The 20,871-nt window shown below is 46.4% G+C and overlaps 1 protein-coding gene across 1 annotated transcript in view; it reads right to left on the bottom strand.

Annotated features, from left to right (window-relative positions):
• The window catches only part of LOC109998714 (protein tyrosine phosphatase receptor type B), a 27,407-nt gene extending 7,276 nt beyond the window's left edge, over positions 1-20,131 (bottom strand). The window contains exons 1-19 of the mRNA XM_065956773.1: positions 19,981-20,131; positions 12,783-14,821; positions 9,986-10,292; positions 8,067-8,330; positions 7,422-7,685; positions 6,996-7,265; positions 6,626-6,892; positions 6,271-6,537; positions 5,410-5,673; positions 5,066-5,329; positions 4,650-4,913; positions 4,234-4,497; positions 3,669-3,938; positions 3,190-3,453; positions 2,805-3,071; positions 1,693-1,983; positions 1,069-1,347; positions 382-531; positions 1-248 (exon numbers count right to left, since the gene is read on the bottom strand). The exon at positions 1-248 is cut by the window's left edge and continues 23 nt beyond it. Coding sequence (XP_065812845.1) covers positions 1-248; positions 382-531; positions 1,069-1,347; positions 1,693-1,983; positions 2,805-3,071; positions 3,190-3,453; positions 3,669-3,938; positions 4,234-4,497; positions 4,650-4,913; positions 5,066-5,329; positions 5,410-5,673; positions 6,271-6,537; positions 6,626-6,892; positions 6,996-7,265; positions 7,422-7,685; positions 8,067-8,330; positions 9,986-10,292; positions 12,783-14,821; positions 19,981-20,029 — 6,552 coding nt within the window. The 5' untranslated portion in view covers positions 20,030-20,131. The remainder of the gene's footprint in view (positions 249-381; positions 532-1,068; positions 1,348-1,692; positions 1,984-2,804; positions 3,072-3,189; positions 3,454-3,668; positions 3,939-4,233; positions 4,498-4,649; positions 4,914-5,065; positions 5,330-5,409; positions 5,674-6,270; positions 6,538-6,625; positions 6,893-6,995; positions 7,266-7,421; positions 7,686-8,066; positions 8,331-9,985; positions 10,293-12,782; positions 14,822-19,980) is intronic.
• Between the last annotated feature and the right edge of the window lie 740 nt (positions 20,132-20,871).

Genomic DNA, 20,871 nt, shown 5'->3' with positions numbered 1-20,871 from the left:
TGGTCCATCACAGAACAGGCTCAGATCCCCGCTGTTCTCCAGGTCTGGGTCTCTGTGGTCACAGGAGCCTCCCAGTATGTCCATCCCAGTTCCCAAACTCATCTGAAAACCAGAGGACAAGCTGTCCGGGCCCTCGGGGCAGCGACTCGGGAAGAAACCCGTCTGGTAGGACTTAATGGAGCTGTTGGATTTATAGTCCAGGTAGGAGGGCAGGGGGTGGTGCTGCTGAGGCTGCTCGTCATCCACACCTTTAACCAATCAGAGAACAGAGATATCTCACTTAAGGACACACAGAAACGTCTGTCTGAGAGGACACAGCTCACAGAGACATCTAACAAATGAGATGGTGTTGCTGTTGTGACATCACTGTGACATCATCACCTTCAGATTCCATCACCACCACAGTGAAGAACTTGACAGCTCCGTTCACGTCACTGAACCAGCTGCAGTTAAATGTGAAGACAATGGAGGACTTGGTGACCATTGTAGATCTGTCACTGATCCGGATGATGAGGGGTGGTACTGGAGGACCTGCAGGGGGCGAAGACAGGATGATAAGGAATAAAACTTTATTTAAAATGATTAAAACTCAAGATTAAATGTTGAGGACAGAAATAAGTTTAAGGCAGTTATCCTTGGACCTGTTTCCACTATTTCTATCATAACTTGTGAACGTGAACGTGAATGTGCACCTGGTTTATGAGGACATGTGAACCTGGTTTAAGGGGGCATGTGAACCTGGGTAATGAGGACATGTGAACCTGGTTTAAGGGGGCATGTGACCCTGGTTTATGAGGACATGTGAACCTGGTTTATGAGAACATGTGAACATGTGAACCTGGGTAATGAGGACATGTGAAACTGGTTTAAGGGGACATTGAACCTGGTTTATGGGGACATAAAACCTGGTTTATGAGGACATGTGAACCTGGGTAATGAGGATATGTGAACCTGGTTTAAGGAGACATTGAACCTGGTTTATTAGGACATGTGAACCTGGTTTATGGGGACATTGAACCTGGTTTATGAGGACAAGTAAACCTGGTTTATGAGGACATTTGGACTCACGGTCGATCATGGTGACAACGCTGTCTTTGGCCTCGTCACTGGTCGTTCCATCAGATATGACCTTGACAGAGATGGTGTAGCGTTTGTGGGGCTCTAGATGGGAAATAAGGTATCCGGTGGAGTCTCGGCCGGTGCGTCTCGAGTAGACCAGTACCTGGGTGTCCTGGTGGAGACACTCAATGGTGTAGGAGTCGTAGTCTGCCTCTGGGCGGCCCCAGGAGCAGGAGATGGAGGTGGAGCTCTGAGGGCGACAGTGGAGACTGTGGACTCGCTCTGGCTCTACAGGAAGACACAATGGCCAAGGACTTAGACAAGGTCTTTATATATACACATATGTATACACACACAGGTGTTCACAGGTCTTAAACACACAGGTGTGCAAAGGTGTATGCACAGGAACATGCAACAGAATTTACAGGTATATTAACTTGTGAACACACACATAAATACACAGGTACACATGAATACACAACTATACTCCATACAGGTAAAGGCACATATTTACACAGGTACATCAGGTAATCTACATGCAGGTGTACACAGATTTTGAGCTGAATAAAAGAACCTGAACCTCAGAGAGTTGTAAGACTGACTGTGCTTCTGTGTATTGATGGGGCCACCTACTCGTTCGGATGCTCTTGTGGATGGGCGTGCTGAATGTGGGCGTGGCCTCCGGCTCTGTAGCCCCGCTGATAGTGCGGAGGCTGAAGGTGTACTGTCGTCCTGGAAACATCCCTTTGAGGATGCGGCTGCCGGATGTACGGCTGTGGTATGGGTTGATGACGGACAGCTGGTCCTGAGGAGTCCACTGAAGGTCAAAGTCGTCGTAGTCAGAATCGATGGGGCTGCTCCAGGTGATCTCCAGGGAGGTGTTGGTGACCCCCCTGAACAGGAAGGAGGAGGGAGGTTTGGGAGCTGGGAGGGGGATGGTACATACAGGAATACATTTCAGAATTTCTTCTTTACAATCAGACTCACTACTAGTTGAGTCCCCCCCCCCTGCTGGACATGCTACTAATCATGTGTTTCTGTTGTTTCTGATTATGAAGAAAATGTTAAAGAGGACATATTATCCCCCTTCTCCACCTTTTCAAACAGTCCCCTGTGGTCTAAATAAAACATCTGTGCTGTGTTTTGGTCAAAATATAACGTGAATCAAGCACCAGAAGAGGTTTGTGACCCTGTACAAACCAGCTCTCTCAGAACATTCCGTTTTAGTGTGTGTGTCTCTTTAAATGCAATGAGCCCCCCCTGAGTTTTCCTGGTAGACATCACTCCTTCGCTAGTGAGAATAAAAATGGCCGACCTGCACAAAAGTTTAGTCCTAGGCTGGGGGTGGAATCCATGGGTGGAGATACCAGGGTAGGGGATTTTTTTTTACCAGAATCCCCCTGTGACATCACAAGGACAGCACATTTGAAACAGAGCATTTTTCTCTGTGTTGTAAGACTCATGCAGACCACAAACAAAGGACTGGATGGGTTTATTTCACATTTTGTGGGTCAGTAGACACTCAGGTTACCCAAATAAATGTTCAGAAACACTGTACAAGTGTTCATAATATGTCCCCTTTCTTGAATGCAAAACTTCTGTGAGTTTATATCATGTTACATGTGTTACAATGTTGATTCCTCCCTCAGCCTGTCTGCCTCTTTTTGTATCTAACCACACATATCATTCTTCCAGGATATTCAAGGATATTCCAGGGCCTTGAAACATTAAGATGAGGCTCTCACCGGTCCTGCCCATTGTGCTGGCTCTGTTACTCAGCCCTCCACTCAGACTCAGCACCTCCACTCGGTACAGACGACCCGGGACCAGATCCGAGAAGAAAGACTCTGTGACCTCTGACCCCAGCTGCTGCACGGCATGCTGGGAGCCGTCAGCTTTGTAAAGAGTCAGCAGATAGCCGCTCAGAACCCCGCCAGCACGATCCCAATTCACCCAGAGAGCGTCAGACTGGTTCCCACTGTGAGCTCGGAGAGATGTCACAGCTGCTGGGACTGAGGACAAGACAGGAAGCAGGTTTTTTTCACCTTATAGCCTGACTGTTTTGGCAGCAGTAGAATTAGAATAAATCATTTAAAGTGAATAGACTTGAACTCCCCCCCGCTCCCTCACCTGTCCTGGCCCACATCGAGGTCTGGTTGCTGTATACCCCGCTATGTGTCACAACCAGCAGTCTGTAGGGCGCTCCAGGTGTGAGGCCCTGGAAGGAGACCTGCTGAGTGCCGGACTTGGTGCGTTGACTGTCCAGCAGCAAGTCATCACTTTTATACAAGAAGACCTCGTAGAGCTGGAACTCTCCATCAGGTGGAGACCAGGTGAAGCACAGACTGGAGGTGGTGTTGGATTTAACCGTCAGATCAGAGACGGCTGCAGGACCTGACAGGACAACATCAGCCTGTTTTTATTTACAAAACAATAAATAAACCCTTAGTTTGAATTTACTTCCTCAGAGACCCTCAGACTGTTGGTGTCCCGTGAGTCGGAGTGTTTGACAGGTCAACTCATTTTTTCTGTGAATAACTTTTGACAGTCTCTCTGCTGCTGTAATAGCTGCTTGTCCTTCAGTCTGAGGTGTAAACAGGAAGTCTTACGTGTCTGAGCATCGACGCTGACCCCCCGGCTATGGACCCCACCGCTGATGGTCTGGACCAAGACTCTGTACTTCTTCCCCGGTGTGAGACGGTCGAACCTGAAGCTGGTGTGTTCGGCGGGCTGTGAGGAGTTTGTGATCAGACTCCCTCTGTCGTCCTGAAGCTGCAGGACGTAACCGTCCGACACCCCGAGCGCCTCCTGCCAGCTCACCTGTAGACTACAGGTGGAGAGGAGGTCGTCCACCTGCAGCCCGGTCACTGCTGAGGGCACTGAACACAACATCTCATCATTTACATCTTCATATCTCAAGGCTGTTAAATCAATTAAGGTTGTCAAGATTCCAGAACTTCAATATAATTCTACTTAAAGTCCAAAGATATTGAAACCTGTAACCACGGCAACACAAACAGAAGTCCTAGATTAATTGATTGTTTCTAGGAGAGATATTTATTCATCAAACATTTGCAAGCTAAATTGCACAAACACCTTGTTAACCTTGGGAAAATGCATTGCATTTTTGATAAAGCTTTGTCCACCTTGATGTGAATATTGTCGCCTGCGTACCTGTGCGTCCAGAGGCGGTGTTGTTGTTCTGCAGCTCTCCGCTTATTGATTTTACCGTCACATGGTACACCTGTCCGGGCTGCAGAGAGGCGAACGTCACCTCGCTCTGCTGTTTCAGCACGAGTCGGACGTCCAGCTGTCGGCTCTGTCTAAACAGGAAGACAGAGAAACCGTCCACGTCCCCCTGACCAGGTGTCCAGCTGACCTGCAGACTGCTGCTGTCGCCACCGTTACTGACGTGGATGTTCTTCACTTTACTGGGAACTAAAGGGAACGAGACAAATACAGACACTCTTTATACTAAGCTAGGCTAGCTGTGTTCTTCACATGGGAAGAAGGTGTGTCGTTAGATCTTCAGGCTCTCGTGAGTCATACTGTTCTTGAGTGCGAGTAAGGAGGAGAGTCTGCATTCTCACCTGTGCGGCCCTCGATGAAGCGGGCCCTCTGGTTGGGGCCGCTGAAGGTGGAGACCAGGATCTTGTAGAGCCGTCCAGGAGTCAGCGAGGAAAGGACACACTGGTCCACGCCGCTGCCCAGAGTGACTGGAGGAAAGACCTTCATGTCGTTGAAGAGCAGCTGCACCTCGTAGTGATCCACGTCACCTGGAGCCGTCACCCACCTGACCCGCAGGTCCTCTGTCCCCTGACCTGCCAGGACCAGGGACTGGACCGCCGCTGGTACTGAAGAAGGGAAGGAGAGGAATGTTTCAGCCTTATAAACTGGGTCATAATAACAAAGAATTCAAATTTGTAATATTTAGGGTGCCTTCCTCCCCCCCCCCCAGGTGACGTCTTGGAGTGTGAAGTCTTGGAGTGTCAGACGGGTCACTCACAGGTCCTGCCGTGGGTGGAGGCGCTGCTTTCGTATTTCCCGCTGCGGGTGGTGACCTGCACGGTGTAGAGTCTGCCAGGCACAAGGTGGCTGAACACACACTCGTTCTGCGTCTTCAGAATGGTTTTGTTCTGCAGGAACACGTTGTTGTGTTTGATGAACACCTGATACAGGTCCAAATCACCTGCAGCTGCACGCCAGTACACCTTCAGGTAATCGTCCCGCGCTGAATGTGTCGCTGTGGGGCTCTGCACCTGAGCCGGCTCTGTCAGGGGGGAGGGGTTTGTTAATGAATGATTCATGAGTTATTTAATGAATGAACATGTCAGAACGTGCAACTCTTACGTGTCCTCTCCTGGACGTAGGTGTGGTTGTGGGCGGAGCCACTGCGGGCGCTGATTGAGATGTTGTAGAGGCGTCCAGGCGTCAGAGAGTTGAACACACACTCAGGACTGGATTTAGAAACGGACACGGTGTGCAGCGTTTTCTCACTGTCGCTTAGCGTAACCAGGTACCCGTCCACCTCACCAGCAGAGGGACGCCACGACACACTCAGGAAGTCGATCCGCCCGTTGTTACTGACCGTCACCTCGCCGACAGCAGCAGGGACTGAGGGGGCACAGAGATGAAAAACAGCTAACTTAGCGTAGCATAAAGACTGGCAGCAGATGGAACTGTTAATCCCCCCCCGCGTGCCACTAAAGACCGTCAGTAAATGCAGCGCACCGTCACCATGGTCTCAAGATGTTTGTTTTTTGTTCAGATTTCATTTCATCTAACATACCTACATACATAACAAAACACACTTCCTGTTCCTTTATGTCTTTGATCTGATCTGAGTCTCAGAAGAAACAGCAGCAGAAAAACGTTCCACACACACACACGCACGCACAAACACACACACATGCACTCATACACACACACACACACACACACACACACACACACACACACACACACACACAGACACACACACACACACGCACACGCACAAACACACACACGCACGCAGGCACACACACACACACACACACACACACACACACACACACACACACACACACACGGACACACTGCCAGGTTCTTTCGTTTATCCACACTTCCTGAAAATTCCTTACAAATTCCTGCTTTTCAACAATATCCTGCAGGCACAAACACACACACACACAGTGACAGTCAGTGATTTTAGGTGAGGTGTTTCCTCACCTGTGCGTCCCTCCGTGACGCTCTGTCTGGAGGCGTGGCCTCTCCTGTTGGTGGTCAGCACCACCCTGTAGAGCGCTCCTGGTCTCAGGCCGTTGAAGCAGATGCTTGTGGTGTCAGGGTTAAGACTTTGGTTCTTTATGACACTGCTGTCATGGACCAGCAGGACGCCGTACGAGTCCACGTGTCCCGATGCTTGCTCCCAAAGCGCCTGTAGGCGGTCTGTGCTGCCGCCATTAGTCACCTGCAGCCCAACCACCTGAGCCGGAGCTAAGAGACACAAAGCGACGTAAGACGCTAAGAGAGTCCTGACTATCTCTCAGAGTAATCAGTCTGAATTTTAAATAATCAGACGTACCTGTGTGTGCTGTCACGGAGGCGGAGCTCCTCAGGTTGCCGCTGTTGGTTGTCACGGTGACGGTGTACAAGCACCCCGGTGTGAGGAGGTTGAAGGTGCAGTCTCTAGCCCCCCAGGAGAGGACCCTCTGAGACGGCAGGGCAGGGGGGTCAGCCTGCCGGAGGACAACGGTGAAGTTGTCCCACTCACCCCGGGGTTGATCCCAGAGCACGCTCAGAGTGGTCTCATCAGCGTGACGGACCCTCAGCCGCTGCACGGCGCCGGGGGCTGCAGGGACACACATCATTCCTTAATTATTAAAATCCTAGATCTCTCAGATGAACATAACATGTGTAGGTCTTAAAGATTATAGAATAAAACATAAACTGACCCAGTCGTCCATAGCAGGAAGCCATGTTACCCAGAATGCCGCTGTGCGTTGTGACCTCAGCCTGGTACAGTCGACCTGGCAGCAGACCGAGGCCAGAGAACTTCACCTGAGTGCTGCGTTTACTGACGGTCTGGTTCAGCAGAATCTCAGAGCCGTTCTTTAGCAGCACGCTGTAATTCTCCCAGTCTCCACTGGGGGGGGACCAGCTGACCATCAAAGCCAGGCCCTCACTGAGTGGAGTCATTGAGAGAGCTGACACCCGCTGAGGGACTGAAACAGGGAGAGAAGGTGCCTGAACCTTAATAAGGTGTGATGTCACAGCAAGGTGACCCTCAGATGATGTGTGTAATCAAAAACAAAAAGGTAGGCTCAAACTGGATCTATAGTATAAATAAAGATTCTATAAGTAGGACGCCTGTCCTGTACCTGTCCTGCTGCTGGTCCTGCTCTCTGAGCTCACTCCTCCTGATGATGTCATCACTCTCAACTCATACCTGCGACCAGGCATCAGGCCCTCAAACTTCTGCTGGGTGACGTTTGGAGGCAGGCGGCTCTCCTGGGTGGGCGATACATGACCCCACAGGGTCAGCAAGTAGAGCTCCACCCTCCCCTCAGGTGAGACCCAGGAAGCCTGCAGACTGTCTGAGCTGCCGTTGTGGTCCAGGATCAGGTGTGAAACCACTGCAGGGACTGAGGGCAGAAGGGGTTAAATAAATTCTAATACTATTTACAGACTGACAGGTGTTCATGTTGGTCCTGCCGGTAAAAAAAAAAGTACTGTGATAACACGAGGGGCTAGATCTGAAGTCCTCTGAGTCACAGAAGAAACTAGTTCTGACGCTGCACAGAACCTCAAATCATCTGACCCGACCTTCAGGAGAACATTTAAACTGAGCACCTTCAAAATAAAGCTGCTGTCTTATTGTTGTAATGAAAGTTTGATCATGTTTTTTTAAGAGTCGATGTATTGAGCCTGTGAAGCGTTCATTTGGTCTCTGTGAGCTCTGTGTTTGGTCTCCTCCTGCTGACATGAACATCACTCATACTACAATACTACATGATAAAACCCACCTGTGATGGCCTGTGTGGAGGCGGAGCTCTGAAGGCCCACAGCCTCAGTTACCACGGTGACATTGTAAGGGGTCCCGGGCTGCAGGCGGTCCAGCTGAGCTGAGGTCGATGTGTTTGGGACGGTGAAGTTTTTCTGCAGAATCCCGTCCTGATCCGTCAGCAGAACCCTGAACTGCTCTGCTTGGCCTGGACCCCCCCGCCAGGAAACACCCAGGCTGTGAGAGGATGAGGACGCCACCTGCAGGCCGAGGACAGGCGAAGGAGCTGCAGGTCGGACAGAAGAACACAATCAAAGTGAACGTATCCATGGTTACAGCCTCCATAGCTCCACCCACTTGTCCAAATATGGTCACTTGCTCAGACTAAAAGTTCTTCCTGAAAACATGAGAAGCCGTCTCCTCAGAGCTTCTTCACGTACAACCAAGCGCTGAACAAGATTATTTTCAAGTCGCCATGGTAACAACCTGTCAATCACAAGTAGCCCCGCCCTAACCCCCTGCTGGACATTAGAGAGAATATAGGTTTAAAACACTTTCAGCTCTTTAAACCCAGAGTTTAATCTGTCTGCTCTGCAAAGTAAACCTTTCACCTTGTTTAACATTTCTGTGGGTGTTACGGGTTTAATCTACATCCTGCTGCACATCATGTATAAACATTTCAAATTATACATTGTTAAATTTTATAATCTAGTTATTTACAACGTGACTCCAAGTCTCTCTCTGCGCTGTCCTTCAACTAACTGACCTCCTGCATCCTGCGGCTGCACAAACAATGACAGGAGGGAAGTGTGTGTGAGAGGGTGGGGGTGGGGGGGGTGGTAACTCTTCAGAGGAGACGAATACCATTGTTAAAGAGCGCAGGTCAGTGCGGCCTGACTAACATAAACACTGAATGCTTTTCATTCGTCAACTTCCTGATAAAGATATTCAAATATTTGAGACTTTTTCAAACCACTTGTTTTAAAACGAGACCATCTCTGTGGTTTTATGATTGATAGCAGTGGTGGTTCTACACCACTTTTACTGAGGAGGCCAAACTGGGGCCAGTTGTTTTGTCAGAGGGGAACATTAAACCTGGTTGAAAAATAGACAAAGATGGTCGCTTTAAAAAAATATATATATATAATGCAAAAATAATAGCACACATCATTAAATACCACAACATAAAATACAATGATTTATATTTGTTTCAGTAACAGTATTTAATACTAGATTGTGAGTCTGGTTGTTGAGTCAAATACTGTGTATGTTCAAGTTCAGTGTTACAGGGGCACTGGCCCCTGTTGGCCCCTGCCTAGAACCGCCCATGATTGATAGTAATACTTTATTTGACCTTTACTCTGACAGTTACGACTTAGAAATATAGAGAATAGACTACAGATTTATTTAAGGGCCCCTTCCTCCATCGGGGACCTTAGTCCCGTCCCCCAATCCCCCCACTAAAACGTTCATGGACACAGTACCAGGACTTTCCTCTGGTTGGGACTTGCACATAGTTTAAAACGTTTTAATACTTCATGACACTTTCATTTCTTTTTAAAGATTTACATTTTAGAGACAGGACGTAGATAGAGTCAGAAATCAGGGAGAGAGAGAGTGGAGAATGAGACGTGTGTGGACGTGCTTGGAGGACTACAACCTATGTAAACGGGACGCACTTACAATAACCTCAACGCTACCAGCGCCCCAACACTTTTCTGATACTTCTGATTTATTCTCTTGTGTTTTAAAGATCAACAGCATCAAACAGTACATCATCTAAATCGTTGTTATAAGACGAGTGAGTGGTGGAGGAATAAATCCATCAAACAATGCAGATAAACTCCAACACACTGTTAAAATGTGTTTAAGAGCAGGAGTAAGACGTGTCTAAGTACTGATTCTTTTCTATTCTCCAAAACTAAAATCCAGTGTTCTGACCTGTGGATGCTGACACGTCGCTCCTCTCTCCGTCCTTCCTGGAGATCAAGGTAATCCTGTAAACGGCCCCAGGTGTTAAACCGACGATCAGACAGGTGAAGTCGGTTCTGGACTCCCCGCCGGGTTCACAGTCGGCGTGGTTACAGTGGCCGTGGTCACAGTGGGAGGGGTCAGTGTTGAACTCTTCAGTGACCACGGTGAAGTCACAGGAGAGAGCGGCGGTGCTGAACTTCACCACAGCTGATTCTGAGCTCGATCTGATCTCTGTGAAGTTAACGGAGCAACGAGACGCCTCAGTGGGGCGCACCTGAAACAGGAAGTGACATTTTTTTCCCATGTTTTTTTAACAATATGTACCTTATTGCTCTATAACTATACACAGTCTGTAAAGAGGGACGTGTAGCTACATTTATTTTCTTTAATATGTAGGGCGACAGTTCAAAGTTCAGTTTGTTTTCAAAGCGAAGGGCCCAAGAGACAGAAAACAAAGTACAGGAAATAAAACATCTTGTGCATGATAAACATACAAGACATCAGTAAGCATACACATGTATGCATGGGGATAACAACATCAACGTTAATGTATCTGTTAATTTACCAATTCTGGGAAGTGTGGCCGTGACAAACGTACATATGAGGCCCATCTTGACCATAATTGCTTAAATTTATCCATTTGTAAATGAAGTGAGAAGGTCATTTTTTCCATTACATAGATTTCTTTAACTATATCCTCCCACTCCTCTGTCGTGGTGGGGTCAGGATGTAGCCAGTGTCTAGTTATGTTTTTTTTACAGGCAGTTGTCAGAATGCCAAATAGGTAAACATCGAAGTGCCCAGCAACTTTCCCCAAAAAAGTACTAAGCTCAAATGGTATTTTCTTTGTAAATATGATTTCCAGAGTGTTGTGGATTTTTAACCAGAAATTTCTAATTGTTGAACAGTCCCAAAATATGCGCCAATGGTTAGCATCTTGGCTCCCACATTGTTTCCAGAATTTTGGATCCTCTCCTGTGAAATAAGATTTTGTTTGTTTTGTGTCAGGGTGATAAAAAACCTAACCAGACACTTCCATCCAAATTCTTTCCATGTATGTGAGTTAGTACATTTCCACTGAAAGTCACAATGATTGTGTCATTCTTCTTTTGAAATAGTGAAACTGCCTTCTTTTTCCCATTTGTTTTTTACATATTCTGTTGAATGTGATTTTTTTGTCATGGAGCCTTTATATAGTCTGGATATGAAACCTCTTCTTTTTAAAAAAAAAAGATTTATTTTTGGGCTTTTTGTGCCTTTAATTGAGAGATAGGACAGTGGATAGAGCCATAAATCAGGGAGAGAGAGTGGGGAATGACATGCGGGAAAGGAGCCACAAGCCAGACTCGAGCCTGGGCCGCCCGCTTGGAAGACTACAGCCTCCATACATGAGGCGCGCGCCCTAACCACTGCGCCACCAGCGCCCCATGAAACCTCTTTTTAATTCGGATTTGTAGGCTCCTATAAATTCTTTCAGTACCGGTTCATCAATGTCTGGTGGGAAATGCTTTAACACTTTGTCAAAATAATGTTGTAATTGTAAATATCTGTAGAAGTCCTGGTGTTCAAGGGCATATTTTCTCTTCAAAGTCTGAAAATCCATCAAGTGTCCCTTATCAGTAACTGAAAAGAGTGTGGTTATTCCTTTACTTGTCCAGTCTTTAAATCTGGAGTCCAGTTGGTTAGGTTTAAAATCATGGTCATAGGCACACCATCTTAGTAGTTGTATTTTATCTTGTAAATAATAGTCTTCCTTAACAGCTTTCCAGACTTTGAATCTAATCCAGGGGTTCTGAATGTTATCTATGGTTTTGCTAAATCATTATTAGCAAGTACTGTCTGGATTGGATGGTTCTTAGTCAATGAGAGCTCTATGTCTTTCCATCTGGAGTTGTAATCTTTGTTGCATAGATTCAACAATGGTTTTAATTGAGCTGAGTAAAAATAATCTTTCATATTTGGTGCTGCCATACCTCCATCCTTTTTCAGGAGTTGTAATGTTTTAAAGCTAACTCTAGGTTTTTTCCCCTGCCAAATGTATCTGGAGATAATTCTGTCCTATTCAGAAAATTGTATTTTAAAAATATCAACTGTTAGAGCTTGAAATAGAAAGAGAAGTCTTGGAAGGATATTAATTTTAACAGATTCAATCCTCTGGGTGAGACTCATAAACGGGTTACAGTTCCATCTTTGAATATCTGATTTTATTTTAGTCAGGAGAGGGTCATAATTGATCTTCCCCAATGTGGTAATGTCTTTCAGTAGCAGTACCCCTAAGTATTTCAAAGTAGTCTGATCCCACTTCATCTTGAATTTTTCCTGTAACTGTTTTGTCGGACTAAAATTAAACATCACGTTCTGGGTTTTTTTAACATTAAGGTTATATCCTGAAAATAGACTGAAGGAATCTAAAATCTTAATAAGTTCAGTAAACGATTTTGAGGTGAGCCCAACTTTATTTAGCTTGTAGGTCTACACATTCTCCACTCTGGCTCCTTCCCTGCATTGAGGTTATGTTCCATATCCCTAGAACCAGACTGTATTGCTAGGGATTAGCAAATCATTTTTCCTGCTGAGTCTGACCGGGCACAGCCACTAGATGCTGGCCAGGTGCCCCGGTTTCCCCCTCCAGATAAAAACCCCTCAACCCCCAAATACACATGTATATTTATTTGTTTTTGTGACATAAAATCAGAGAAATCTGTGTTGTGTCAAGATTAGAAAGTGGAATGAAACAGTCAAAGCGCGATCAAGGTGTACTCACCGGTTTGGTTGAGGTTGCGGTTATAGCTGTGATGACAAGAGGAGGAGCTGAGGTTGTTCTGGTGGATGTTGTAGCTGCAGGTGATGTGGTTCTGGTGGTGGTGGGTGGTGGTGTCGTTAAGATGGCTGTAGTTATGGCTGTGTTTATAGCGGGTGTGGTTACCATGCCTGTGGTTGTTTTGGCTAAAGTTTTGGTGGGTGGAGGTGGACTGGATGGTGTTGCTGTAGATGGAATGGGTGTTGAGGGTGTGGTTGTGGGTGCGATGGGTGTTGAGGGTGTGGTTGTGGAGGGGATGGGTGTTGAGGGTGTGGTTGTGGAGGGGATGGGTGTTGAGGGTGTGGTTGTGGAAGAGATGGGTGTAGAGGGTGTAGCTGTGGATGGGAAGGGTATAGAGGGTCTGGTTGTGGATGGGATGGGTGTAGAGGGTGTGATTGTGGATGGGATGGGTGTGATTGTGGATGGGATGGGTGTGGTTGTGGATGGGATGGGTGTAGAGGGTGTGATTGTGGATGGGATGGGTGTAGAGGGTGTGGTTTTGATTGTAGGAGTGTTTGTGTGACTCGTGGGTAGTGCCGTTAGCGGGGAGGTGCTGGTTCTTTCTGTAGACGTCACCCTGACTGATGGAGAAGTGGGGGGAGCCTTACTGATGGTAGTGTTGGTGAAGTTTTCTGGCTGAGCTGTGGAGACTGTAAACAGGGTGGAGGAGATGGAGGGGGGTGTTTTGGTTGTTAAAGGTGAAGCAGGAGGGGTCGATGCAAGATCCATCTCCATGTCTGATATAGACGTCAAACCTGCAGGTATAGCTGTGATGGAGGCAGGTGACGAAAAGTTTGCTAAATGTTTAAAATCTGTGTTTGAGTCCGAAACAGAAAAACCAGCAGAGAGAGGATGAGTCACTGAGGGGAAGGAGGAGGAGGAAGATGAGGAGGAAGGAAGGGAGGAGTTGGAGGAGAAGGAGGAGGAAGAATAGGAGGTGGAGGAGGAAGACGAGGAGGAAGGAAGGGAGGAGGAAGATGAGGAGGAAGGAAGGGAGGAGTTGGAGGAGAAGGAGGAGGAAGAATAGGAGGTGGAGGAGGAAGACGAGGAGGAAGGAAGGGAGGAGGAAGATGAGGAGGAAGGAAGGGAGGAGTTGGAGGAGAAGGAGGAGGAAGAATAGGAGGTGGAGGAGGAAGACGAGGAGGAAGGAAGGGAGGAGGAAGATGAGGAGGAAGGAAGGGAGGAGTTGGAGGAGAAGGAGGAGGAAGAATAGGAGGTGGAGGAGGAAGACGAGGAGGAAGGAAGGGAGGAGGAAGATGAGGAGGAAGGAAGGGAGGAGTTGGAGGAGAAGGAGGAGGAGGAGGAAGAATAGGAGGTGGAGGAGGAAGACGAGGAGGAAGGAAGGGAGGAGGAAGATGAGGAGGAAGGAAGGGAGGAGGTGGTGGAGGAAGACGAGGAGGAAGGAAGGGAAGAGGAGGAGGAGGGACTGGAGGACAAGAAAGAGGGGGTGGAGGAGGAAGGAAGGGAGATAGAGAGGACGGAGGAGGAGTTGGAGGAGGAGAGGGAGGAGGAGAGGGAGGACTCTGCGGTTGAGAAGGAGGAGGAAGGCAGGGACGTGGAAGAAGAGAGGGTGGAGGAGGATGAGGTCAAGGGTAAGGAGGAGGAAGGGAGGGAGGAGGGAGAGGAGAGGGAGGAGGTGGAGAAGGAGGAGGGGGTGGAGGAGGAGGTCTCAGTCATCTCCTCCTCCATCCTGACCAGGCTCCTCTGTTGGTTGGTTGTGGTTACAGTCAAGGTGGTGGAGTTATCATGACTGTTGATGGGACCTGACTCTGGTGGAGGATCAGGGCTGAGGGGTGTTGGAGGATCAGGACTTAGGTTTGACAGAGGATCAGGGCTGAGGGATGATGAGTGGAGTCCTGGGGTGGAGTCAGGTGTGCTGCCTGTGTTGGATGTCTGTGTGTGAGCTGAGTGTTCAGCGAAGACACTGATGGGTGGAGGGGTGATGGAACGTCCCACAGGTTTATACGTTGAGGAATCAGAGAGGGTGGAGGCAGGAGACGTGTCTGCAGAGACACACCACCCGAGTGAGAGAGGCATTACAACATGAGACACAACAACAGGAAGAGGAACAGCAACATCTTAACATAACATCTTTGATTCTCTGAAGAGTCAAAACTAAACGGGTTCAGACTCAGACTCACGACTTGGACTAAATGGGAAATGGACCTGAGCTTGTAGGGCGCTTTTCTAGTCTTCTGAAGACTCAAAGCCTTTTACACTGCAGGTCACACCTACACATTTACACACTGATGGTAGAGGCTGCTGTGTAAAGAGTCCATCAGTATCAACTCATCCATTCATACACATTCACATTTGGGGTTCAGTATCTTGCCTAAGGGCACTTCAAAATGGGACAGCAGGAGCTGGGGATCAAACCTCTGACCTTCAGACTGGGAGACGACCAACTCTACCAATGAGCCACAGACGCCCCCTGGATATGTTCTATATTTAAATGTAAAGAAGCTTAGTTGATTCATATTTAATATAAGACCCACCTCTGACATAGCTTACAACCAATAAGTGTTTTTGGATCACAGGAACTTTTTCATAGCTCTAGTTCAGAGGAACCCTTTTAGCTCCTGCTTCATAGGTACTCTCTCAGCACAAGTGGGACTTTGAGTGATTGGTCCATACCTCAGTGTACAACAGTAAATAATAGTCAGTAAAAACTCTTAATATCAATAAAAATACAGATAAATGGACAGATAAAAAAATGCCCAGGCATGACTGAGTGATGTTGCTGAGGCAACTGATGGCAGGTTTAAGTCCCTCTAAAGCCTGGCTCACAATGGCAATGTTATCGTACCATGCTTAAAGGGATACTTCACCCATTGAAACATGAATCTGTATTGACATTGGGTCAATACAGATGTAGTAGAAATGTGAAATACATTTTTAAGTTGGTGCCTTCTTGGCCGTGAAAAGGCAGAAAGTGTCTTTTTGGCTCATGTTGATGAAAGACACCAAATCCCAGAATGCACAGCACCGCTGGCCACTCCCACTAAGGTCTTCTAGTTCAGAATCAGAATCAGAAATACTTTATTAATCCCAGAAAAATTTGATCGATACAGTTTCTCCAAAATATACAGTATAGCAGTAGAAATATAGTAATAAAAACATTTACAGACATATTTACTTCAACACATAAGGCCATTTCCTCAACTGATTCCCAAATTTCTTCCAGAATTGATCTTGGAAATTCCTGGCAGAAAACAGATTCTATGTCTGTGTCCATAGGCAAACAGTGAGATCACCGACACTACCAGTCCACCCCAGCTCCTCGTCCTCACCGCTGCCGACAGGCAGGCGTTATGTCTCGGCTGCTGAGGTGGCAGCGGCTGGTGGCTGCAATATAGCATATAGCCGCAAGACGGTTGCTGCCAACAGGCCGGTTTTGTGTCTCGCAGGCTCGCGGCGGCCACAGCAGCCAAAACACAAGACCAGCCTGTCTGCAGCAGCCGTTTCGTCGCTATATTTATATTTTTTCGCCATTATCAGCTTTCTCCATAGAGCCTGTTAGCATAGCTTCCAAGCAATATGGCAGACGTTAAGTTTCGATTCTGGGAGTGAGTTCCCACCCACAGATCTGTGATTGGTCTGTAGCTTCAGTGGTCAAAAATATGAGGAACTAGCGTTGTAGTTTCACCCTGCTAACCGCAACAGCTTCCAGTGACGCAAAAATTGTCATTTTGCATCACTGGAAGCTCCTTTTCAGACTTAGAAATACAAAGATTTCCCATCTCAGGGGAAAATGAGGGTGGGATGCACGGATATTCAAAAAATACTATCAGGTTTCTAATGATACAAAGCTCAAAGCAAATGGGTGAAGTATCCCTTTAAGCACAATTGCCGCCCCCCTGCCAGGTCACTGCTTGCCTGCACAGCCTGCGGTCACACTGCTCCAGGACAAACTGGGCATGAGCACGGTTACCTCTTGTACATAACTTCGTAATACAGCACAGACATAGCTTTATGTTATTACGAAGTGTGCTTAGTTTGCAAACAGGCGGACTCGATAATTGTTTTTTAAAAAACAGGACGCGCAGTCATGTCTGCGTCTGCACATCGAACACAGAGAACACACAGAGACAGCTACGTAAGAGGCCTATTTTGAGTCAATTTAATCAGATACAGCCATAAATAAATTTAAAGAAATAAGAGAAGCATGGTTGAGTCCGCGTCCACACATCGGCAAACGTTGGGAGCTTAACAACAATAATAAATAATAAGATTAATAATACATCTGATTTGTAACAAACTATTCATTTAAAATATCCCAACTTTAGAGGATGTGATTTAACAGGAAAAGCTGTAACCTTATACTCTGTTAAGTACTGTGTGTGTGTGTGTCTGTGTGTGTGTGTGTGTTTGTGTGTGTGTGTGTGTGTGTGTGTGTGTGTGTGTGTGTGTGTGTGTGTGTGTGTGTGTGTGTGTGTGTGTGTGTGTGTGTGTGTGTTTGTATGTGTGTTGCTCGCACTGGGACAGGAAGTACATTGCTGACGTTTTTCCTGAATCTGGGCTCAGGGACTGATGTCCTGATGCATCAACAAGGTTTTTTTTCATTAACAGTGTTGATAACTATTAAAGTGTGTAGTGCCCTCTGCTGGACGGGGATAGAGTCACACAGGGGCTCACAAACTGTGATTTCTAGAAAGTTTCAGACAGCCTGCCTCTGAAATCTCCCTGAGCTGATACTCAAACATCACTCATGTCCCCCAAAGCGATAATAAGACTCCAGGAGATATCAACTGTACGATACAACTAAATCACCAACAGATAAATATATATATCAAGCCGCATAAACACAAAACACAACATACATAAACTTAATCTTAGTTCATTGTTTTCTGACAGTGTGCATGTGATTCAGTTCATATTATGACTAATAATAGTAGAGGGGAGTTTTTAGTGTTTCCTTGAAGGGGGAGTGAGGGGGACTAGTGAGATCCAGAGGGTGGGAGTCCCCTGTCTCCCCAGGACCGGTTGTTAGTCCTGCAGCGGGGGAAGGGATTGTGGTAAATGGACTTGAGCTTATATAGTACTTTTCTAGTCTTCTGACTACTTAAAGCTCTTTTACGCCACATGTCACACCTACACATTCACACCCTGATGGCAGTGAGACCATCAGAAGTAACTAATCCCATTGACACACATTAATACACCGCAGATGAAGCAGCGGGAGCAATTCAGGGTTAAGAGTCTTGGCCAAGGTTGAGAGACGACAACTCTACCAACTGAACCCAGCCGCCCCACAGTGTGCCGATGGAGGAGCTCAGACGGGTAGGGGGAGCAAGGTTATGGAGGGCTTTATACGTGAAAATTAGGAGCTTCAAGTGGATACGCTGGGGGATGGGGAGACTGTGGAGGTTATGAAGGATAGGGGTGATGGGGTCACTGATGTGTCACTGAGTGAGAAGAGGACGCAGAATTCTGCATATATTGTAGTTTCTGTTTTGGATGATGAGCCGTAGATGAAACTGTTACAGTAATCCAGTCTGGAGGTGATGAATGTGTGCGTGGGTGAGGGTCTCAGCAGCTGAAAAGAAGAGGGATGGACGGAGGAATGTTGTCTGAGATGGAAAAAGACTGTTTTGGTGATGTGTATGATGTGTTAGTCGAAAGAGACGGTTTGATCAAAGATGACACCAAGGTTATGGGGGGTGAAGGGAGCACGGTGGAGCCATTGATGTAGAGGGAAAAGTTATGGGTGGATTTGATGAAGGATTTGGGACCGATGATGAAGACTTCTGATTTGTCACAGTTACGTTTTGAAGCCAGGATTCTATTTTGATCTTGCAGTCGATGAGCATAAAGTGGCAGGAGGGGTGGCTTTGGTGTCGAACTGAGCTGAATGTCATCGGCAAAGCAGGGAAATTTAGGTTTACGGTTCGAAGTTAAAGGACAGCAGACAGCAACGTACAAGATTTGGGTCATTGACAATAGACAAGCAACTACACCATGATGTTGAACTGAGCTTGCATGGCTGTAGCAGCAAAATGTTAAACAACCAATAGCTACACTTGTAATGTTAGCTAAGTTATGAGGTTAGCAACCTGTTACATGTTGTAGACGGGGAGTGGCGGCTGGTATACGGTAGAATTTTTCAGTTCAGGTCGAGACATTACTGTAATTACTCCTTCTGTTCTCGCACCCAACAACACAACAAGACTATATTTTAAGACTTCTATGTCGCCTTCTACCATGTGGCGGCGATTTGTGTTTCCCTCTAGTTTAGCTTTGTTTTGCCTCCAGCTAATACTGTGACATCATTGTGATGTAGGCCCTAAAAGGGTCTATAAATGACCCAATATCTGACGTTTAGGACTTTGATTTTTGTTGATGCGGTATCAAACAGCTATCGATATTGTTTGATTCTTGCTAGATATGATGCGCTTGTATCATGACGCTAACTTCGTGTTACACAACATTAAAAACTCTTGTGCACTTCAAATTGAATAATGCTAATGAATTTAAAGGCAGGGTAGGTAATTTTTTAAAACTAGCATGATTTTGATAGTAGCATTCCCTCGGTGCTCTGTCCCCAATCCCCCCACTAAAACGTTCATGGATACAGTACCAGGACTTTCCTCTGGTTGGGACTTGCACATAGTTTAAAACTTTTTAATACTTTTTGACACTTTAATTTCTTTTTAAAGATTTACATTTTAGAGACAGGACGTAGATAGAGTCAGACATGGGAAAGGAGCCACAGGTCCAATTTGAACCCGGGCTGTTTGCTTGGAGAACTAAAGTCTCCGTACATGGGATACACATACAATAACCTCAACGCTACCAGCGCCCCAACACTTTTCTGATACTTTTGATTTATTCTCTTGTGTTTTAAAGATCAACAGCATCAAACAGTACATCATCTAAATCTGTGTAATAAGACAGGTTAGTCGTGGAGGAATATTTGATCTTCACTACCTCTGTATCAACGAGTAAAGCAGTGGCACTGTGACAGCACTGATTTGAAATAAAGAAAGTTAAATATAAAACCCCAGAGAGTCGGAGGAAGTCTGATTACACACCGCTCATGTTACAGACACAGAACATGTTAGAATGAGTTTGTTAATAAATAACTTTACAGTTACAGGATGAACACACAGCTCACACCTAAACAAATACAATGAATAAGTTTGTTCTTAGATTCAGTACTTACACACACAGCTGAAAGAGACGGAGAGTAACAGCAGGATCAGTGCGTCCATGTTTGTGCGCCCATTGAGCTGAATGTGGAGCCGAGGGGAAGTGTGTGTCTGTGGAGTGTGTGTGTGTGTTTTAGGAGGAAAGAGCTGAAGGGAAGTGTGTGTGTGTGTGTGTGTGTGTGTGTGTGTGTGTGTGTGTGTGTGTGTGTATTAGGAGGAAAGAGCCGAGAAGCAGGACTTCCTTCTATTCAAAGACTCAAAGGGAAAATGAGTCCTCGAGCTGCAAACACTCGACTGTCGGAAATACCAAAGGACATCCCATAATCGCACAGACATATAACACACACACACACACACACACACACACACACACAATCATACACACAATCATATAACAACACACACAATCACAATCACACACACAATCACATAACAACACACACAATCACACATACAATCACAGACACACAACACAACAACAAACACAAAGTTTCAAAACATATTGTCTGTCTTATTATTATTGCTAAGGATGTTTGGTCGTGCAGGTTTATAAATCTGTGAGATAATAATAATAGTTTATGTAGAAGAACACATAGAAACAAAAAATCCCTTAAGGCCCTGACACACCAAGCAGACGGCAAAGAACTAGTGGCAACAGGGGTGCCTGTGGCGTCGCATCACATCTTGACCAAAAAGTTGCACTAGAACACACCGCAAAGACTACAGCCGACGGCCAACCACCACGTACGTTCTGCATGAGAGAAAATAACTCTTGATGCCAGCAGGGGGCGGTAGTCTGTTGTTATGATACGAGAAGACCATTTTCACACCGCTGTCGGTCTCCTCTCGCGACTGTTGATTTTTGTTTCATTTTGTAACCATGGTGATCTCAAATGAATCCAAAT

Source organism: Labrus bergylta, chromosome 7 (assembly GCF_963930695.1).
Source record: "Labrus bergylta chromosome 7, fLabBer1.1, whole genome shotgun sequence".
NCBI lineage: Eukaryota > Metazoa > Chordata > Actinopteri > Labriformes > Labridae > Labrus > Labrus bergylta.
The sequence above is the reverse complement of the archived record's forward strand: the minus strand, read 5'-3'. Positions and strand labels throughout refer to the sequence as shown.